At 44.2% G+C, this 19,766-nt stretch overlaps 1 protein-coding gene across 1 annotated transcript in view; it reads right to left on the bottom strand.

The window, feature by feature from the left end:
- LOC115147171 (ceramide transfer protein-like) overlaps positions 1 to 14,084 on the bottom strand; it is a 35,440-nt gene extending 21,356 nt beyond the window's left edge. The window contains exons 1-2 of the mRNA XM_065004692.1: positions 13,430 to 14,084; positions 10,572 to 10,706 (exon numbers count right to left, since the gene is read on the bottom strand). Coding sequence (XP_064860764.1) covers positions 10,572 to 10,706; positions 13,430 to 13,546 — 252 coding nt within the window. The 5' untranslated portion in view covers positions 13,547 to 14,084. The remainder of the gene's footprint in view (positions 1 to 10,571; positions 10,707 to 13,429) is intronic.
- Positions 14,085 to 19,766: the final 5,682 nt, after the last annotated feature.

A 19,766-nucleotide genomic window follows, 5' to 3' on the forward strand; every position in this document is an offset into this window, starting at 1 on the left:
GAGAGGGCAGGATAGGTTAGGGACGAGAGAGGGCAGGATAGGTTAGGGACGAGAGAGGGCAGGATAGGTTAGGGACTAGAGAGGGCAGGATAGGTTAGGGACTAGAGAGGGCAGGATAGGTTAGGGACGAGAGAGGGCAGGATAGGTTGGGGACGAGAGAGGGCAGGATAGGTTGGGGACGAGAGAGGGCAGGATAGGGCGGGGACGAGAGAGGGCAGGTTAGGGACTAGAGAGGGCAGGACAGGTTAGGGACGAGAGAGGGCAGGACAGGGACGAGAGAGGGCAGGACAGGGACGAGAGAGGGCAGGACAGGGACGAGAGAGGGCAGGACAGGGACGAGAGAGGGCAGGACAGGGACGAGAGAGGGCAGGGACGAGAGAGGGCAGGACAGGGACGAGAGAGGGCAGGATAGGGACGAGAGAGGGCAGGATAGGGCGGGGGACGAGAGAGGGCAGGATAGGGCGGGGGACGAGAGAGGGCAGGATAGGGCGGGGGACGAGAGAGGGCAGGACAGGTTAGGGACGAGAGAGGGCAGGATAGGGCGGGGGACGAGAGAGGGCAGGACAGGTTAGGGACGAGAGGGGGCAGGACAGGTTAGGGACGAGAGAGGGCAGGACAGGTTAGGGACGAGAGAGGGCAGGACAGGTTAGGGACGAGAGAGGGCAGGACAGGTTAGGGACGAGAGAGGGCAGGATAGGTTAGGGACGAGAGAGGGCAGGATAGGTTGGGGACGAGAGAGGGCAGGATAGGTTGGGGACGAGAGAGGGCAGGATAGGGCGGGACTGTCTATATACAGTGCATACACTGTATATAGACCTTTTCGATTGTATTATTGACTGCATGTTTGTTTATTCCATGTGTAAATCTGTGTTGTTGTTTATGTCGCACTGCTTGATTTATCTCGGTCAGGTTGCAGTTGTAAATGAGAACTTGTTCTCAACTAGCCTACCTGGTTAAATAAAGGTGGAATAAATTTTTAAAAATAGGACAGCGGGCCAGAGACGACTCGTCTCCTGTGATATCAGCCCACAGGATGTCATGAGAACCAGACCGGAGGAAGAGACCCATTTCCTGTTTCAACTAACACTTTCTAACACTTTCAACAGCTCCCCCATAGCCTGTCTTTCGTTCCGGTTTTCTGTTGGTCTCTGTCTCACTCCCCTCCAATCTCTCTTAGTAAACCCTTGAAAATCAACCCTGATTGCCCCTGCCCCTTCTATTCCTCCCCAATCACCCTAAAACTACAATATTACTGAATAAAACAGATTCAGCCATTCATTGGACAGATTAAACCCATCAAAGAGCTTCCTTCTGCAATAGCAACATAAATAGGCTGAAGGGTTTGAGGTAGGCAGAGAGAAGACTTCATTTGCACACATTGACATTTGTCAACTCTCTTGACCTCTGCTTTGCCATCCTTCCTCAGAGTATCACTGCCAATGGCCTTGGTTTTTATCAAATATGCATTGAGTCAGAAGGGGAGATGGATGTATAGAGAGGGGGAAGGAGAAAAAAGGTAGAGTGCAAAGCAGAACAAGAGCGAGAAAGAAAAAAACATGAGAACGAGAGAAAAAAAGAACGAGAAAAAAGGGGATGTAGAGAGGTAGAAGATAGAACGAGTGAAAGGAGGAAAGAAAGTACATGAGAAAAAGAATGTCAGAAAAAAGAAAGAACGAGAAGATAGCGAAAGAGGGAGAGAAGGAAAGAAAGAACGAGGGGAAGAGAACGTGAGAGAGAGAAAGAGAACCAAAGAACATACGAGAGAGAGAAAGAACGAGAGAGGAAGGAGAACAAGCGAGGGAACCAGAGAGAAAGAGAGATTGAACCAAATCAACAGACCCTTCCCGTTGTGTGGTCTGTCTCCAAGCCCCTGAGGGGAGCAGAGAGGAGAGCTGAAGCTAAATCTGGAGCTAATAATGGATGCTAGTGGCTTTCTGAGTGGCGAGGCTAAAGGCCAGGTCTGCTACTTTAGGGCTGAGGAATTGATCCTTAAAAGGGAGAGGGGGATACCTAGTCAGTTGGATAAGTGAATTCCTTCAACTGAAATGTGTCTTCCGCATTTAACCTCTCTGAATCAGAGGTGCGGGGGGCTGCCTGCCTTTAAATCGACAACCTCGTCTTCGGCGCCTGGGGAACAGTGGGTTAACTGCCTTGCTCAGAGGTAGAATGACATTTTTACCTTGTCAGCTCGGGGATTCGACCAAGCAACCTTTCGGTTACTGGCCCAACGCTCCTACAAGCAAGGCTACCTAGTGTCCTTTTGTTGTCATCTAACTCCTAAAACACAAACACATTTTATTCCCCATTGTCCCGGGGAAGAAAAAAAATGGACCACTCGAATACACTGCTCAAAAAAATAAAGGGAACACTTAAACACCACAACGTAACTCCAAGTCAATCACACTTCTGTGAAATCAAACTGTCCACTTAGGAAGCAACACTGATTGACAATAAATTTCACATGCTGTTGTGCAAATGGAATAGACAACAGGTGGAAATTATAGGCAATTAGCAAGTCACCCCCAATAAAGGAGTGGTTCTGCAGGTGGTGACCACAGACCACTTCTCAGTTCCTATGCTTCCTGGCTGATGTTTTGGTCACTTTTGAATGCTGGCGGTGCTTGAGATGGAGTCTACAACCCACACAAGTGGCTCAGGTAGTGCAGCTCATCCAGGATGACACATCAATGCGAGAAGGTTTGCTGTGTCTGTCAGCGTAGTGTCCAGAGCATGGAGGCGCTACCAGGAGACAGGCCAGTACATCAGGAGACGTGGAGGAGGCCGTAGGAGGGCAACAACCCAGCAGTAAGACCGCTACCGCTGCCTTTGTGCAAGGAGGAGCTGGAGGAGCACTGCCAGAGCTCTGCAAAATGACCTCCAGCAGGCCTCAAATGTGCATGTGTCTGCTCAAACGGTCAGAAACAGACTCCATGAGGGTGGTATGAGGGCCTGACGTCTACAGGTGGGGGTTGTGCTTACAGCCCAACACCGTGCAGGACGTTTGGCATTTGCCAGAGAACACCAAGATTGGCAAATTCACCACTGGCGCCCTGTGCTCTTCACAGATGAAAGCAAGTTCACACTGAGCACATGCGACAGACGTGACAGTCTGGAGACGCCGTGGAGAACGTTCTGCTGCCTGCAACATCCTCCAGCATGACCGGTTTGGCGGTGGGTCAGTCATGGTGTGGGGTGGCATTTCTTTGGGAGGGCCGCACAGCCCTCCGTGTGCTCGCCAGAGGTAGCCTGACTGCCATTAGGTACCGAGATGAGATCCTCAGACCCCTTATGAGACCATATGCTGGTGCAGTTGGCCCTGGGTTCCTCCTAATGCAAGACAATGCTAGACCTCATGTGGCTGGAGTGTGTCAGCAGTTCCTGCAAGAGGAAGGCATTGATGCTATGGACTGGCCCGCCCATTCCCCAGACCTGAATCCAATTGAGCACATCTGGGACATAATGTCTCGCTCCATCCACCATCCTCCATCTGTTGCACCACAGACTGTCCAGGTGTTGGCGGATGCTTTAGTCCAGGTCTGGGAGGAGATCCCTCAGGAGACCATCCGCCACCTCATCAGGAGCATGCCCAGGCATTGTAGGGAGGTCATACAGGCACGTGGAGGCCACACACACACTACTGAGCCTCATTTTGACTTGTTTTAAGGACATTACATCAAAGTTGGATCAGCCTGTAGTGTGGTTTTCCACTTTAAATTTTGAGTGTGACTCCAAATCCAGACCTCCATGGGTTGATAAATTTGATTTCCATTGATAATTTGTATGATTTTGTTGTCAGCACATTCAACTATGTAAAGAAAAAAGTATTTCATAAGAATATTTCATTCATTCAGATCTAGGATGTGTTATTTTAGTGTTCCCTTTATTTTTTTGAGCAGTATATATATATATATATATATATATATATATATATATATATATATATATAAATAAGCCATAAGCCAAAAACATCCAGTCAGTGGCTGCATATAACGGTATTGTTATGCAATGTTAGTTGAATGGCTGTAATATTTACATGACTACTATTTTCACGTTTGCTTTTCTAGTAAGGCTATGAAAAGCGAGAGTGACAACAGGAAAGGTGCTTCCTTCAAATTCATCCTCAATGTCGAACGGACGGAATGGGTGTGTGCGCGCCAGGACAGCAGGCTCAAGTGGGCTTGAGCAACTCCGGTTTCAGTTCTAACAGAAACTGGTTGACCAACACACACTCTCTGTTCAGTCGTTTGCACTGGCTAAAGGAGTCAGCATGCTTCAGTTCGGCTATGCGATCAAGTGTGCTTGCATTCTCCCTTAAAAGACATTTGCTTCAAAAACTTGAAAAAAAAAAAAAGCGGCAATAGTACGTTTTGTCTATTGAGAGACGCCATAGCCAGTACAAACTTCCCCAAAATAGTCAGACAAATTTCAGAATTCTTGAGCTTTGACGTTGTTTTGCGAGATCTTAGTTGGGCAATTTTACAAGAAAGATGTTTGGTGTAGTATTTCTAAATGAAAAAAAAAAAAATGTCCACGAAAATGAACGACAAAGACTTTACTGAAGAATCCTTACTGTTGACCAATCACAGACGAATGGGCCTAGAGTTCGGCTACCGACTTCAGCCTGCCTCAAGAAGAAATGCCATGATGCATGCAGACACCTTCAGCAGTGGCCTGACAATAAGCAGTCACGTTTTAATAGCATTCAACTGAACGTCGAAACCCCCACTGAATGAGAGAGGAATATAGGAGAGAGAGAACGGGAGGGAAAATAATGAGTGAGAGAGAGCAAAGGACGAGAGTGAGAATTAGACAACTGCCCATGCTGCAGATCCACAAAGATCTGTGCTGCTTGACCACTCAACCGATATACTGGCTCAAATCTCTGATTAACCACACACACCAGAGAGGAGGGATAAGAAAAAGCTAGGCCAACACGGCTCATTGAATCGGTGCAGAGCAGCAACGGAGACAGCAGACAGAGCCATTGTCAGCCTCCTCTAGGAGTTTCTCCCTCTTTCCCTGGGGTTGTTTCTTTCATCTTTGTTTTCTCTGCTTCCCTCGGGGAACGGACACACACTGCACGATGCGATTTCATCTGAAGCGGAAGCCTGTGACCTCTCTCACACACACACACATCTACCTCGGTGTCTTTCTGTGACATGATAACATGTCTATTAACACGGACAGGGAAGTAAAGCCACATTTCTGCATGTCCTAACCTCACAAGTGACAATCACTGAGCACTGGAGAATGACAATGTGTGTATGTGTGTGTGTATATATATATATATATTTTGCCTGCCGAACCAGCCTCAGGCAAAGCAGCAGACATCTTCCACTTCAGTGCGTGACAGACACAGACACACTTTGTGTAACAGGGGAGTGTGAACCTTCTTTGGGAGTCACTCAGTGATTTCAAGGCAAGGGGAGTACGCCAGAGCCACATGCAGAGTAGCAAGGGCAGATATTATATACACAAAGGAGAGACGTATATAGAAAGGGACATATATAGAGGTAGAGGGAGACCGAGCGAGAAAAAGCCGGCGTATTCCAGACTAAATGGAATCAGTTCAATTGAATAGAGCTGAGAGCAGTAGATTGTATTCGATCCTGGTCACAATAACTGGGAACCCAATTGTCCTGACTGCCAACCGTCCTCCACTGCCTAGCTGGAGAGTAGGGCTGAACCCATTTGGTCGACTGGTTCATTGCACCCACAATGCTCGCAAACGTCCGTGTAGCCAGGCGCTAAAATAGAACTGGTTTCTATTTGTGAAGCTTGAGGCTCTGAAAGTCCCGCTTCTTCCATAGGTTTTTAGGAGCATATACCCACGTGGGGGATTGAAAGATGAACTGAGGTCCACACTCGAGTCCAGTTGGTGGTGGTAATGCATCTTAAAGTTGGTGGCCAACCCCCATATAAAGTCCAAAGAAGAAGAAGCCTGAAGGAGGAGAGATTACTAGAAAACAAACTTGGTTTACCGTTTTATCTGTGGATTAACTTCTTTGGGGTAGGGGTCAGTATTTTCACGTCCGGATGAAAAGCATGCCCAGAGTAAATGGCCTGCTACAAAGCCATAAAAGCTAGAATATGCATATTATTAGTAGATTTGGATAGAAAAACACTCTGAAGTTTCTAAAAATGTTTGAATGATGTCTGTGAGTATAACAAAACTCATCAGGCAGGCAAAAACGTGAGAAAAAAATCCAACCAGGAAGTGGGAAATCTGAGGTTGGTCGATGATCAACTCAGCTCCTATTGAAGACACAGTGGGATATTGGTAATGTTGCACTTCCTAAGGCTTCCACTAGATGTCAACAGTCGTTAGAACCTTGTCTGATGCCTCTACTGTGAGGTGGGGCCAAAGGAGAGAGGAATGAGTAAGGTCTATCATGACCTGAACATGCGTGTCCACGTGCACCTCTGTTCAATTGCACTTCTAAAATGGTGTAAAATACATGTATGTTTGAGGAATTTTAATTATGGGATTTCTGTTGTTTTGAACTTGGCGCCCTGCAGTTTCACTGGCTGTTGAAGAGGTGGGACGCTACAGTCTCACGTACCCTAGAGAGGTTAATTGTCAGAGTAGAGGACCTTGTGCATTTCAGGTAAAATAACAACCCAATGTTTATATCCCAAGACAAATTAGCTAGCAACAGCAAGCTAGCTAGATAAAATTGCCATACATGTTTAATGCTTTTCAATCTGTCCCCAAATGAATATTGTTGGTTCAGAGTTCATTTTGATATTTCAACCTGCATGTCCTGATCACATTTGGTGGGGGTGGACAAAATCAACATGCTCGCGATGACGTGTGAGTGGTCTGGTCAGCATGTAAGATGTGATACTGAAATTAACTAAAAATGATTTCTCCTGCATTTTTAAAAATGTATTTAACCTTTAACAAGTCAGTTAATAACAAATTCTTATTTACAATGACAGCCTACACCGGCCAAACCCGGACGACGCTGGGCCAATTGTGTGCCGTCCTATGGGTCTCCCAATCACGTCCGGTTGTGATACAGCCTGGATTCGAACCAAGGTGTCTGTAGTGACGCCTCTAGCACTGAGATGCAGTGCCTTAGACCGCTGCGTCCATGTGTTAACTATTTAACTGTACTAGAATGCTTAACTAAAAGGCTGCAAAAAAGGGCCTCCCGGGTGGCGCAGTGGTCTAGGGCACTGCAGTGCTAGCTGTGCCACCAGAGACTCTGGGTTCGCGGCCAGGCTCTTGGTTCGCGCCCAGGCTCTTTCACACATCTGACGTCCCCTTTCCCTCCTGAGCAACCAGTAAACATTTGCCCGCTTTGAGTTTCTTTTTCACGTCCTCTACATCCATTTTGCTGTCACTTGTTACTGTATTCGGAGTTTGGTTATAACCAATTTATTGATGTGATTATGATAGGGCCTTGACCTATAGCCTATTGGTCACATGCATGCAATGCATACATATCACATGAAGAGAGCAAGGGTTGAGGGAATGGTTTTCCTAAACAAATGACGGATTTTGGTAACAAACTTTCAGTCAGAAATAAGAAAGAAACTAACTGGCTGAAATGTTGAGCTTCAGCACAAACACTTGCTGTGGTGCTTTTTCAATGCAGTAGGGAGGAGAGCGAGACAACGTGCGCCAGCCACACAGGCACTCGCTGTAATATTTTTTTTTAACAGTGTGACTATCGGGCTGGTTCTTGAGTCATTTGTGCATCTTAGTTAGTTAATATATCAGTATGCTTAAAGCATCAGACAAGCTCAGTGCATACATATGTAGTCGATTTTATTCAAACACATTGGGTGTGTCTGTCTATATGGGAAAAATAAGGTTAAACATTTTTTTTGTCAGGGACAGCCCTACTGACGAGTGTCTCTCTCACACACTAACATTTTAGTTTTGTTTGTTTCCATTGTCGATTTCTTATGATCAAATGGAAGCTTCCGTTATGGAAAGTTTGCTCCCCAGGTCTGGAACATAGACTAAATTACACACACAGTGGAAGTTAATATTTACAGTGGTAGAGAATGGATGAAGCTGAATAAATACAGATTGAATGGATTGACCACTCTGACCAGTCCGGGAACAGTCACTCATTCATCCTGCTGTGTGTGTGTGTACACACGGTGGTGGGATATGATAATGTGCTTGGCAAACCACTGAGCTGCCAGTTACAGGACAGTGACGGTTCACAGGGTTCAAAGCCCTGAGGAATCAGTCTTCAACGTTCATCGGTTACCATGACAACCTGACCTTTGAACCCATTCTCTCTTTTTTCATTCGTGTCATCATCCTGCTATGGTCAGTGGATGACATGACTAGATTGGTAAAAGCTATGATAGTTTTCCCCCTTGCCTTGATCAAATAGTGTTAGGGCTAGATCTACGCGAGACGACACCCACAGAGTGGTTGTTTTGGCGGTGTCGGAACTGCGTTAGAGCTGTCAAATCCACAAGTGGCTCCCGGTGTTATACCTAAAATGGACATTGCCATTGGCTGCACGGGGTTGCATTAAGAAAAATCCCATTTCCCCTCGTTTACGAGGTCCGAACACGGGAATGTGAGATGTAATCTACACCTCAATTAGGCTGATAGAAATCCTCATTATTTCGCTTAACGATTTTCCATTTTCGCATCATTATTTCTATAGGCCTATAGTTGTCACTTTCTCATTCTTAACTTCTGAGGCGATTGGGACGGGTGTAGCTTCATGACAATCACAAGAGCAGCTGCTCATCAATTTGACAGCGCCAACACAGTTAAACCACCAACACTGCCAAAACATCCGCTATGCTTGTGTTGGCTATCGTAGGTTAACGCTCGATCTGATTGAATCTAGGCCTTAGATCAGTGATTACTTCAAGGAAGGGAGGAAGGAAGGACGCATTGTGAAAGGATCTGAGTAGGTCTCAGTAGGGCTTAAGTTTATCCCAGCTCAGAGTGGTGTGTTGAAACCAGCAGTCACCTGATGAGCTACTAACCCTCCAGCACTAAGTCGCAATCAGGAGTTGTGTTGTTTTTGTTTTTAAATGAAAACAGTTTCTTCTGCTCAGTCATACACTCAGCTTTAGCTCTGGGCCCAGTTCCCCAGGGCATCTTAAGTTGAAGTTAATCTTTAGAACCATATGATTCTAACGATGAACTTGAGCCATAAGATGCTTTTGGTAGCTAGTTTTTCCTCAGTTGATTAAGAGGGCACATTTTGGATCCAATGCACATCTCAGAGTGCGTGTAAAATGTATGTCGTTGTCAATAGCTGATCCCTCACTAGCTTGTTACGCTGTCCATAAAATACCACTTCCAGATCATTCACATACCCACTAATTCAACTGGAGTCAGAAATAAACAAGAGCTCAGAAGTATGTGCTGAATTGTGATCTTTGCACAGCGCCAGACATGTCATGTCATTCTCTGACCCAAACGCACTTCCACACGCTGCGCTGTGCCCTGCTGTGTGTGTGTCGACTTGGCAGGCAGCTTGAGTCAGGAGATACCACTGTGCCCCTAATCTTTGCTCGGCTGGCTCCATCTCTACTAGAGGTCGACCGATTAATCGGAATGGCCGATTAATTAGGGCCGATTTCAAGTTTGCATAACAATCGGAAATCTGTATTTTTGGGTGCCGATTTGCCGTTTAATTTTTATACCTTTATTTAACAAGGCAAGTCAATTAAGAACACATTCTTATTTTCAATAACGGCCTAGGAACGGTGGGTTAACTGCCTTGTTCAGGGGCAGAACGACAGATTTTCACCTTGTCAGCTCGGGGGATCCAATCTTGCAACCTTGCAGTTAACTAGTCCAATGCAATAACGACCTGCCTCTCTCGTTGCACTCCACAAGGAGACTGCCTGTTACGCGAATGCAGTAAGCCAAGGTAAGTTGCTAGCTAGCATTAAACTTATCTTATGAAAAACAATCAATCATAATCACGAGTTAACTACACATGGTTGATGATTTTACTAGATATTATCTAGCATGTCCTGCATTGCATATAATCTGACTGAGCATACATCTAAGTATCTGACTTAGCCAGACCCCCCTCCATCATTGGGGAACATCCCACCAGCCAACAAAGCTAATTTCACACATTTTGGAATTTCTTGGGTGTGTTCATGTGACTCAAACATTACAACAGAAGCAATGGGCTAAAAACCCTAGGTTAAAAACATTAGCTGACATGGGCTAATTGATCTGGGCATTTATACAAGTTATAAATAGCTCTCTACGGTCTGCATTGACTGACATGACAAGAGGAATGCTGCTGATGCTCTACCATTTCCCCCCCGCCTACACACAGTACGACCATTTTATTAGCATATGCGTCTAAATATTTTGCTGTGTGACCTGGAATTCTCATTTAGGCGCAACCAATTATTACCTCAAATATTTTATTGTGCTCCTAAATTTCTTTACGCGCGCCTACATTTTTCAACTTAAACGCACACGTGCGCCTTGTAGTAATTTTTTTCCCCTTTTTTCCTCCCCCTTCTTTTTTTAAAGGTCAGGGTAGAACCCTGCTAGGGGGCCCGCCTCAGGTTGGGAACCACTGGTCTATAGAACAGGGTAGCATACTCACAGTGATGACAGCCTTGCTGAGACACAGGGACCCTCTGCAGCCGAACTCTCTCTCGTCCTGAGACTTGTAGTAGCTCAGAGTGTTGTTCTTCAGAACCACCCAGCGATCCTGCCAGCCGTGGATGTAGTTAGTCCACTGAAGGGAGAGAACGTACAATTTTAAAAAAAAAGTTACCTCACTATGAGGGAGGAATTTACAAAGTGATGTTATAATGAGGATGCGCACGATAGTCTGGGACACATTAGTTGGCTACAACAGAAACACTGACAATTCAAGCAATATGAGAAACCCCCCCCCATTAAATGAGACATTTGAATTGGATGAAAACAACCATTTAAAAAAATCACACAACGGGTAGTAGGTGATGAAACACTAGGAAGGGAGAGTCGTGATTAGGATAGCCAGTGGAACACACAAACCATAAACTTACTGTGCTTTGAGCTCATTGGCCAAGTCTATAACATCCACATTCATATCCGATTCTTAACTAAATGTTTTGATGCAATCTTCTACTGTGGCAACAATCTGAGGTTACAATCTGTGGCAAGCACTCACACAATCTCTTTCTCACACACACACACACACACACACACACACACACACACACACACACACACACAGCTGTATAAAAACAAGAGAATATAAGGAATGTAATGTTCATCCATCTAAAACTCATGTATCATGTGTAAGGGGCTCACTATGACCGTGCAAGTGAGTTTAGAATGACGATGTGCAATAATCTCCCAAGCCATAGAAATAGAATGGTTATCCCCATTCAACTCAATGATGGCATAATGGGAAGACTGACGGCCATTGTTATGTGCACCCATACTAGGCTAGGTCTAAAATATACGGGTTAAGACAAAGTAATAATTCCATTTTGCAGCGTTAGAATACACATTTATTGGACCTTTATTGATAACTACTAGCAACGCTGCTAACTAGCAATGCTGGTCCCAGTTTTGCAGAGTTATGGTATATTAGAATCCCATTGTCATCTTTCAACTAGCCCATAGGAGCAAAGCAGGAAGTAAAAGCAGAAAGCGCACCCATCAATCTGTGCTGTGATTTGTTGAAGCAACACAAATTACATAAAATGCACTATACAAAAATACAACTTCAAAGATTTTACAGTTCTCATTTTACAGTTTTAGCCTCATGCTGTGGGACACATCTCCTTCGCATAGAGTTGATCAGACTGTTGATTGTGGCCTGCGGAATGTTGTCCCTCTCCTCTTCAATGGATACTGGATATTGGCGGGAACTGGAACACGCTGTCGTACATGTCGATCCAGAGCATCCCAAACATGCTCCATGGGTGACATGTCTGGCGAGTATGCAGGCTATGGAAGAACTGTGGCGATTTTCAGCTTCCAGGAATTGTGTACAGATCCTTGCGAAATGGGGCCGTGCATTATCACGCTGAAACATGAGGTGATGGTAGCGGATTAATGGGCCTCAGGATCTCGTCACAGTATCTCTGTGCATTCAAATTGCCATCTATAAAATGCAATTGTTTTCCTTGTGTGTAGCTTATGCCTGTCCATACCATAACCCCAGCATGGGGCACTCTTGTCACAATGTTGACATCAGCAAACTGCTCGCCCACACGACGCCATACACGCTGTTTGCCATCTGCCTGGTACAGTTGAAACTGGGATTCATCAGTGAAGAGCACACTTCTCCAGCGGCCAACGAAGGTGAGCATTTACCCTCTGAAGTCAGTTACGACGCCAAACTGCAGTCAGGTCAAGACCCTGGTGAGGACGACGAGAACCAGATGAACTTCCCTGAGACGGTGTCTGACAGTTTGTGCATTAATTTGGTGTTTGTGCAAACCCACAGATATATTAGCTGTCTGGGTGGCTGGTCTCAGACGATCCCGCAGGTGAAGCCGGATGTGGAGGTCTTGGGCTGGCTACGTTATACATGGTCTGTAGTTGTGAGGCCAGTTGGACGTACTGCCAAATTCTCTAACACGACATTGGAGGCAGCTTATGGTTGAGAAATTAACATTCAATTCTCTGGCAACAGATCTGGTGGACATTCCTGGAGTCAGCATACCAATTGTACACTCCCTGAAAACATGAGACATCTTGTGGTATTGTGTTGTGACAAAACTGTACATTTTAGAGTGGCCTTTTATTGTCCCCAGCACAAGGTGCACCTGTGTATCGATCATGCCATTAAATCAGCTTATTGCCATACCACACCTGTCAGGTGAATGGATTATCTTGGCAAAGGAGAAATGAGAGAAAGAGAAAGCTCAGAGAAATAAGCTTTTTGTGCTTATGGAACATTTCTGGGATCTTTTATTTCAACTCATGAAACATGGGACCAACACTTCACATGCTACGTTTATATTTTGGTTCAGTATACATTCCATTGCATGAGCCACATTAGTTAGCATAATTTGAATGAACATTCTACATTACCATGGAAATACCAGGCAGCCATTGCAAGTGTACCCATGAGTTTACCAGTCAAATTGTCAGGGTTAGAGATTCCAAACCCGTTGTATTAATTACATGATTCGGCTCTCAACATGCTCGGGATAGCAGGTCAGGCATACAATCTCTTTAGAATGACAACCCCACACAGTTTTCAATCAGATCAATCAGGCAATACCTGATTCTATAAGGTTTAGTTAGCTATTGAAAACATTTCATGTGACGCCTTTCAGCGGTTACATTCGACCACAGTTGGCTCTATGCGAGCAGAGGGGGAAACCAACACTGCTTCGTGGAACTAGCCCACATCCGTACTGGCGAAGTACCCTCAAATCATCAACCTGTTTAATTTTTGTATCTTATGAAGAGGGGGAGTGAGCCTAAAACCAGCTTAGACGTTAAAGTTACCTTGCTGATGATTCCCCCGAGCTCGGCGACACCAACAACTGGCTGCCCGACTCCCGATTCCGACGTCTCCACGTCTTCATCGGAACCCGAAGAATTCCAGCTCTGGTTATCCGACATTGTTGTTTAACTAGCTATCTTGCTAACAAGCTAATGTTATCCAACAGCCAATGGAATAAATACAGATATAAAAATAAATAAAATAAAGTCAAATAATGACAGCGCAATATCACCCGCGTGACACCTCGGTGTTAGGAAAGACACATATAGCTATAAAAATTCCCTAAATAATTATTTCATCGCTAGTGTTCGTCCAAATGAGCTCTTCACCTGGCAGGCTCAGTGACAGTATGTCTCACCAGACTGTAACGTCAGATTAGCTGAGGTGTTGCACAGGACTGGAGCCAGTAATGAATCGCACCCGCCCCTTTTATGTTGCTTCTTCTAGCGGCAAACGGACCCGTTTGAAATACTCAAAACACGAGTAGCTCGTTTAAATAAAGAATGTCGATCTTCGAACTGATTTGGTAATGTAATCCCTAATTTACTGCGACAAAAAAAAAACGCTCTATACCAGTAGATATGTATTTCTATTGCGGCTGACAGCTCTACCAAGCACCATGTACACGCCTGTAGAACCCGAGTGGAGAGCGTGTTAGGGCTTGGGTGGAAGGGGCGCTGGCTGCTGGGGTGACGTCACTTAAACTAAAGCAAGCCCCTCCTTCGTGTACTTACATACAGTAATTATTATTATTATTATAATTTGTTTTTTTTATTCACATTTACTTAACCAGGTAGGCCAGTTGAGAACAAGTTCTCATTTACAACTGCAACCTGGCCAAAATAAAGCAAAGCAGTGCGACAAAAAAACAACACAGAGTTACACATGGAATAAACAAAAGTACAGTCAATAACACTATAGGAAAATCTACATATAGTGTGTGCAAATAGAGTAAGGAGGTAAGGCAATAAAAAGGCCATAGTAGCGAAGTAATTACAATTTAGCTAATTAACACCAGAGTGATAGATGTGCAGATGATGATGTGCAAGTAGAAATACTGGTGTGCAAAAGAGCAACAAAGTAAATAAAAACAATATGGGGATGAGGTAGGTAGTTGGAAGGGCGATTTACAAATCAAATCAAATTTTATTTGTCACATACACATGGTTAGCAGATGTTAATGCGAGTTTCGCGAAATGCTTGTGCTTCTAGTTCTGACCATGCAGTAATATCTAACAAGTAGTATAACCTAACAATTTCACAACAACTACCTCATACACACAAGTGTAAAGGAATGAATAAGAATATGTACATAAAGATATATGAATGAGTGATGGCTGAACGGCATAGGCAAGATGCAGTAGATGGTATAGAGTACAGTATATGCATATGAGATGAGTAATGTAGGGTATGCAAACATTATATAGTGGCATTGTTTAAAGTGGCTAGTGAAACATTTATTACATACATTTTTCCATTATTAAAGTGGCTAGAGTTGAGTCAGTATGTTGGCAGCAGCCACTCAATGGGCTATGTACAGCTGCAGAGATCAATAGAAATGGCCTAAATAGCATGGCATATCGTGTCAATGACTACATATGCATTATTTCTCATTCACATGCCATGTTCCTTTGATCTTTATGTGTCTATTATAGGGCAGACAAACAAACATATCTGCCAAGAGGTCTGGATTTTCATGGCACAGGTGGGAGTGACTATCCCAGAGGGTCACCTGGTCAAGGGTCAAGCTCTAGTTAGCTATTTACGACAATCTCAATGAACAAACAGGTTTTGTCAATTAGGTTTTGTTCCCCAGTATGAAGGGAACAGTACACCACTATTTGTTGATGCCAGTAGATGAGTGTGTATGTGATTCAGTAACAACCCATTAGAACAGACACACTGAGGAAACCTCCACCTCCCTGTATAATACCTGTGTTGTCATGTAAGTGGGAAAGTAGTGATTTATGTGGGTCTAGTAATCAATCAACCAGCCACATGTATTTATAAAGCCTTTTTACATCATCAGATGTCACAAAGTACTTATGCAGAAACCCAGCCTAAAACCCCAAACAGCAAGCAATGCAGATGTAGAAGCACACACACACACACACACACACACACACACACACACACACACACACACACACACACACACACACACACACACACACACACACACACACACACACACACACACACACACACACATAGCCTACCCAACGACAACATCCCTTGCTCAATTCTTAAAGCCCTCCCTATAACCGTCAATGACATCCCCAAAGCCCCAACTTCATTCATCTTCTTGTCGCACCCCCTCCCTCTCTGTCCCTCCCTCACTCTACCAGTCATATTGGTAAGAACACATGAGCTGACTCAAGGGAGAGTTTTAATTATAAGTCACAGTCATGTGACAATCCATGCTCGCTCGGGCCGGGCTGCTCTCCCTGTCACACACACATAGTGATATACTTATCCTTATTCTCTCCTCCAGTCTGAGATGAGATGGCCTATGCTATGCTATGATTTCCAGAATGGCTCAGCTAGATGGGTCCCTCGGATTCTATTCTACATAGAACCAATTGTATATCACAGTGGTATGGCACAGTGGTATGCAGCCAAGTGTGTGTACATGTTTGTGTTTAAATGACCCATAAACACTGATCTAGGGTCAGTTTTGTGGACTTCAAACGGGCATCATTTAGAGAGGGTGAACTGATCCAAGTTCTGAGCCTGAGGGCATTCTCCTCTACTAGCAGGTCACCATGTAACTGTGTCATGGGTTCCATGGCTCTGACTTGGAGCTCAGTGCGATCATGAGACCCGTGAGAGGAAACCACAAGACCTCCATTAGCTGAACACACACACACACACACACACACACACACACACACACACACACACACACACACACACACCTCTGTTAGCCAAACAACAATACCATCCCTCTTCACAGAAAGCAGCAGATTACCTCCAGCTCTGTGGATTCCAGGCAAAACTCAGCGTAAATTAGCAACGTTAGTGTTATTATGCTTTTGTGTATAACTCACGTCAGAGAGTTTGGTAAAATGCAAGCATAATCCCAGTGGTAGTAAAAGTACCCAGTTGTCATACTTGAGTAAAAGTAAATATATGTTAGTTTTTCAATTGCTAAAAAAACTGAAGTCACATTGTCAAAACTCTTTGCACAGTCAGTGAAACAGAAGTGTATGTGGACCAAACTCTGAATCATTTTTCATTGCTTTCACACAAAATGCATCCAATGACCACATTCTCCAAAATCCATGAACTCTGTTCTCATTCATACTTCACCACCTGCAAAACTATATACAGTATGTATTTGCAGCACTTGTTGTCAAATGCTAACACACTGTTTCCAAAACTGTTAAAAACACATTCAAAACAGAATGATGGGAAATGTCGTGCATTTTTGCAGTAACTAGATTGAAACATATAGAACATTTCAGCCGAATATTGAATCATTCCGAACACAGCTGATTTAATCTGAAAGCCGACCCATGTGTCCTGTTTTTAGTCTCGTTACCAAACAGACAAAAGAGGACGGCTTCGGAATGATTTAGCTTGGAAACATGGATCAAGGAAGACAGATTGGTGGGGAAAGAAGAGTGGCAGGGAGAGGGAGACAGCGTGGAGGACAAAGGAGAGGAAGACAGGTTGGTGGGGAAAGAAGAGTGGCAGGGAGAGGGGGACAGCGTGGAGGACAAAGGAGAGGAAGACCAAGAGCGGTGGTGTCACAACCTGACCATAGTTTGCTTTGTATGTTTCTATGTTTTGGTTGGTCAGGGTGTGATCTGAGTGGGCATTCTATGTTGGATGTCTTGTTTGTCTATTTCTTTGTCTGGCCTGATATGGTTCTCAATCAGAGGCAGGTGTTAGTCATTGTCTCTGATTGGGAACCATATTTAGGTAGCCTGGGTTTCACTGTGTGTTTGTGGGTGATTGTTCCTGTCTCTGACTTAGAATACGTGGACAACTACAAATACCTAGGTGTCTGGTTAGACTGTAAACTCTCCTTCCAGGCCCACATCAAACATCTCCAATCCAAAGGTAAATCTAGAATTGGCTTCCTATTTCGCAACAAAGCATCCTTCACTCATGCTGCCTAACATACCCTTGTAAAACTGACCATCCTACCAATCCTCGACTTCGGCGACGTCTTTACAAAATAGCCTCCAATACCCTACTCAACAAATTGGATGCAGTCTATCACAGTACAATCCGTTTTGTCACCAAAGCCCCATATACTACCCACCATTGCGACCTGTACGCTCTCGTTGGCTGACCCTCGCTTCATACTCGTCAAACCCACTAGGTCCATGTCATCTACAAGACCCTGCTAGGTAAAGTCCCCCCTTATCTCAGCTCGCTGGTCACCATAGCATCACCCACCTGTAGCACGCGCTCCAGCAGGTATAACTCTCTGGTCACCCCCAAAACCAATTCTTTCTTTGGCCGCCTCTCCTTCCAGTTCTCTGATGCCAATGATTGGAACGAACTACAAAAATCTCTGAAACTGGAAACACTTATCTCCCTCACTAGCTTTAAGCACCAACTGTCAGAGAAGCTCACAGATTACTGCACCTGTACATAGCCCACCTATAATTTAGCCCAAACAACTACCTCTTTCTCTACTGTATTTATTTATTTATTTTGCTCCTTTGCACCCCATTATTTTTATTTCTACTTTGCACATTCTCCCACTGCAAATCTACCATTCCAGTGTTTTACTTGCTATATTGTATTTACTTTGCCACCATGGCCTTTTTTTGTTGCCTTTTACCTCCCTTATCTCACCTCATTTGTTCACATCGTATATAGACTTGTTTCTACTGTATTATTGACTGTATGTTTGTTTGACTCCATGTGTAACTCTGTGTCGTTGTATGTGTCGAACTGCTTTGCTTTATCTTGGCCAGGTCGCAATTGTAAATGAGAACTTGTTCTCAACTTGCCTACCTGGTTAAATAAAGGTGAAATAAATAAATAAAATCAACTGTCCAATGAGTGTTTGCTGTTACAGAAACCACACATTGGCCCCTACAATACAGACAGGCTCTTTTCTTTTCTGGATGACCGGCATAATCAAATCAAATGTATTGATTTATATAGCCCTTCTTACATCAGCTGATATCTCAAAGTGCTGAACAGAAACCCAGCCTAAAACCCCAAACAGCAAGCAATGCAGGCGTAGAAGCGAGAGAGGGAGGGGCAAGAAACTCCCCTACCTTCGTTGTTGTGTGGGATAATGTGGCATTCCACCACTCTGCTGCAGTCAGACTGATTTGCTGCACATCCCAGGATGTCAGTACTATTCCTGCCTCCACACTCCCCCCTTCCTAAACCCCATAGAGGAGTGTTTCTCTGCGTGGAGGTGGAAGGTTTATGACCAACATCCACATGACCAGATGTCCTCACTGGACATGAATGCGGGGTGTGGAGACATTCCAGAAGATACTTTCCAAGATGCATCGCCAGAGACGACAAAAGATGTGATGTTGATGAGAACTTGTGGCCAAATCCAGGAGAGAGAGAACTAGAACCCTCACAGTACTGTACAGTATGAGTGATTATACTATACATGTTGATGAGAACTAGAACCCTCACAGTACTGTACAGTATGAGTGTTATATTATACATGTTGATGAGAACTAGAACCCTCACAGTACTGTACAGTATGAGTGATTATACTAGACATGTTGATGAGAACTAGAACCCTCACAGTACTGTACAGTATGAGTGATTATACCATACCTGTTGATGAGAACTAGAACCCTCACAGTACTGTACAGTATGAGTGATTATACTATACATGTTGATGAGAACTAGAACCCTCACAGTACTGTACAGTATGAGTGATTATACCATACCTGTTGATGAGAACTAGAACCCTCACAGTACTGTACAGTATGAGTGATTATACTATACATGTTGATGAGAACTAGAACCCTCACAGTACTGTACAGTATGAGTGATTATACCATACCTGTTGATGAGAACTAGAACCCTCACAGTACTGTACAGTATCAGTGATTATACTATACATGTTGATGAGAACTAGAACCCTCACAGTACTGTACAGTATGAGTGTTATATTATACATGTTGATGAGAACTAGAACCCTCACAGTACTGTACAGTATGAGTGATTATACTATACATGTTGATGAGAACTAGAACCCTCACAGTACTGTACAGTATGAGTGATTATACTATACATGTTGATGAGAACTAGAACCCTCACAGTACTGTACAGTATGAGTGATTATATTATATATGTTGATGAGAACTAGAACCCTCACAGTACTGTACAGTATGAGTG

The sequence above is a fragment of the Oncorhynchus nerka genome, linkage group LG19, assembly GCF_034236695.1.
Source record: "Oncorhynchus nerka isolate Pitt River linkage group LG19, Oner_Uvic_2.0, whole genome shotgun sequence".
NCBI classification, from domain to species: Eukaryota; Metazoa; Chordata; class Actinopteri; order Salmoniformes; family Salmonidae; genus Oncorhynchus; species Oncorhynchus nerka.